General features: G+C 41.3%; 1 protein-coding gene and 1 non-coding gene across 2 annotated transcripts in view; both read right to left on the bottom strand.

The window, feature by feature from the left end:
* Positions 1 to 382: 382 nt before the first annotated feature.
* trnas-cga (transfer RNA serine (anticodon CGA)) lies at positions 383 to 464 on the bottom strand. Its single transcript has one exon. It is a non-coding gene; the product is annotated as a tRNA-Ser (tRNA).
* A 1,447-nt stretch (positions 465 to 1,911) lies between these two features.
* Positions 1,912 to 3,253, bottom strand: part of LOC134059918 (steroid 17-alpha-hydroxylase/17,20 lyase) — a 6,911-nt gene continuing 5,569 nt past the window's right edge. The window contains exon 8 of the mRNA XM_062516469.1: positions 1,912 to 3,253. This exon is cut by the window's right edge and continues 149 nt beyond it. Within this exon, the coding sequence (XP_062372453.1) occupies positions 3,158 to 3,253 (96 nt within the window). The 3' untranslated portion in view covers positions 1,912 to 3,157.

Genomic DNA, 3,253 nt, shown 5'->3' with positions numbered 1-3,253 from the left:
CAAAGTGGCTATTTGTCACTTGAAAAACAAGTATTCAGTGAAGAGTGCAGTGATGAGTGTGTTACCGGCAGGGTAGCCTGCCCTACACCATCCTAAATTAAACGTTCCGTTCGCGGAGCATATTTGTATCAACTACGCGCCTGTCACGAGTTACATTGTTTACAGTGGAAATTAATTGTTGCAGGCAGCATGACCTTCGCGTGACCACAACGCTTCAGTGTAACCAGCCAATGTATTTCCGTTGTAGGCTACTGCCTAAATGTAAATCAGCGTTATAGCCTATAACCATCGTTTCTTCGGCTTTTTCAAGTGAGGCGAGGATGTACACATATTCATTTCCAATTTTTAATCAAATTTATAGTTCACTTTAGTAGAAAGTTATCGCTGTGAGCAGGGTTCGAACCTGCGCGGGGAAACCCCATTGGATTTCGAGTCCAACGCCTTAACCTCTCGGCCATCACAGCTACCTTCCAGGAAGTGACGTAATCATGCTTTAATTAAAACAACATCCCGGCTATGTCAGAGAACGAAGTAACATCCCAGCCATGTCAGAGAACGTTTATTTGTGAAATGTGCAGCTCCGCGAACAGCCTCCCTTGTGACCGATAGACTAACGCCGAAGAGAGGGGTAATGTTTAGGCTACATTGTTTCGCTCTGAACAGCTCAAAAGAGGCAGGCGAGGCTAAACCTACTTTGTCGACGACTCAGATTTCACTGAGGAACTGTTTGAGCTTCGTTCAAATGAGGCTTAGGCTACAAAAGCATTCGACTAGCCTACTCTGCAGACGAATTTTGACTACACCTCCCGATCGGCTTTTCATCTCCTTGATCACCTTGATTTAGGCTATTATCTAGGCTATTTTTTTTTATAGGGGCAGATCTGTTTTCTTCTGTCTCCCTCTGTGCTCGTTCCTAAGCCGCAACATTACCAAAAATACCCAGTAGGCTACTTCTTCTAGTGTCAAAAATGATTTGCTGTTCATGCAGTAAATGCAATAATTTAATGATTTTGTCCCATAACTGCAGTTGTTTTCTTAAGGTTAAACCATCCACAATGCAGAAATATGCTAGGCTATAGGCCTATCAGAAATATAGGCAATGGCATATGTCATAAACAATGTGATAGCCTACAATAATTAAATTGATGATTTTATATCAAACAAATGGCTTTTAATCAGGCCAACCTAGTCATACACTTTGAATGTAGTCTTACACAAACCCCTTAATATCTAGGCTATTGATCTGAGAAAGTAGCTTAGCCTACTATGACACACCAAGCCTACTGAGCTTCATGTTGTTCACAGAGCTGCATGTGATTAGCCTACGTGGAGTTGTGGTGAATGTATCAATGTGTGTGTGTGTGTGTGTGTGTGTGTGTGTGTGTGTGTGTGTGTGTGTGTAGCCTGTGTGTGTGTTTGGCTCGGATGGTTAAGGGATGTCAGGGCCAGGTTAGAGATGTGTTATCACTCCAAGGTTGATGAGATCCCCAATCTGCGGTCGGGGCAGGAAGAAATATGTTCTGTATCAGCACCTTACGTGGACATGTTTATTTTGTGTGTGTGTGTGTGTGTGAGAGAGTGAGTGAGAAGATAGACAGAGAGAGAGAGAGAGAGAGATGGGCAGCCTTGTGGAGATATGGAGATAAAACATTGCTTCACCTGGCCCTGACACTCCGCACACACACGAACACACATGCTCAGAGAGCATCCGGTATAGCCATGGATAATATATTACTGTGTGATTACACACATTATACATTATGATTCAGAGTTGAGAATGAAGACTGAAGTAGATTAGTAATGTGGTGCAGTTTTGCTCATGTTCTTTTGAACATAAGCCTTTTGTTGTTGTGTTAGCCTCTTTAGCATCCACTTGGAAATCACAAGCTACTGTAAAACTTTTAATTCAAATAAGTGAAGGTATAGTTAACGATTCTGAATGGATGAAAATCTGATAAGAAGATAAGATAAATCAACTAAAATGAAAAGATAACCGGTCTGGCCACATTACAGTAACATATGACTGGGTTTAATTGAAATGAAACATGGTTAGAACTTAACTGAATTATGAAATTAATTAACCGAATGTCTATCCTGTATCCTGCTGATGCTTAAAAAAATGTTCACTAATACTAGTTGCTGGTAGTACGACTGTCATTTATCAGATATATTAAAGTGTAACTCTGGCGAAAATTGACATGTTCTTATTCTGCATGAAAACACATCAAATAAGCTGTAGACACCATGTTTTTCGTTGATCAAGCACAACAGAGCTTCCACCGGCGTACCTTATAGCCTCAAATCGTTATAGAGATCACTAAGATGTGACCAAATAGGCGGCAACGTCATTAAAACGCAAAGAAATGTGAGTGTGTTTGGCCAGCTTACATGAGTTTACATCAGGCTAGTGTTCTGGGTCGATGGTCTGGCATGAAAATAATGAAAACTTAGCGTGAAAAATAGTGTGAAAAACAAAACATAATCTTGTTCTTCCTTAGTGCTGCTGCCATTCCTCGCCTTTTTATCACCTCTGAAACATGGAGTGTACTTTTATTTTTCCATGCTGAAAAACGAGAAAAGATAAGCTTCACGCCACTCTTTTGCAGTTTATAACACAGCAGGTAAACGGCATCTTGAACACTGCACTGCGTTCTTCCCGCAAAGTCAGTAAAACTACCTAAATTTGTGCTGCAAATTCCCAAAATGCTTTGCGTTTTCCATTGGGAATACATCATGTTCTCAATCCTTATAGCCTCATGTTCGTAACAGTCTTCTAGGCTATAATAAACTCCAGGTTTGCTATGTACGTTGTCAGTGCTTAATTTTATGTGTAGAGACCCTGAGCAAGCTACTGACAAGGTTTGCTCAGGGTTTGCTAACAATATTACTGGTTAAAAAATGCCATTTCAGAATCTTTTAGTTCACCACCCTTAGCTAATCTGCTGTTTGCAATTTGTGGCTAACGTACACCGTTGTACACCAGAACAACGTACTGTCTCCACGGCTTATTTGATGTGTTTTAATGCAGAAAAAGATCATGGGGTCAATTTTTCACCGGAGTTACACTTTAACATGTGCACAAAAATACTGCACAAATACACACACACACACACACACACACACACACACACACACACACACACACACTCAATTAGGGTCAGGTCCGGGCTTTGATGGTGACTGTGTACTTTGGTGGTTGCAGAACAACTCCGTAGCGCCCCTGCAGGTCTGGCAGGGAACCCCCATGAGGGAC

Source organism: Sardina pilchardus, chromosome 16, assembly GCF_963854185.1.
Source record: "Sardina pilchardus chromosome 16, fSarPil1.1, whole genome shotgun sequence".
Taxonomy (NCBI): Eukaryota; Metazoa; Chordata; class Actinopteri; order Clupeiformes; family Clupeidae; genus Sardina; species Sardina pilchardus.
Note: the sequence above shows the minus strand (reverse complement) of the source record. Positions and strands in the feature narration are given on the sequence as shown.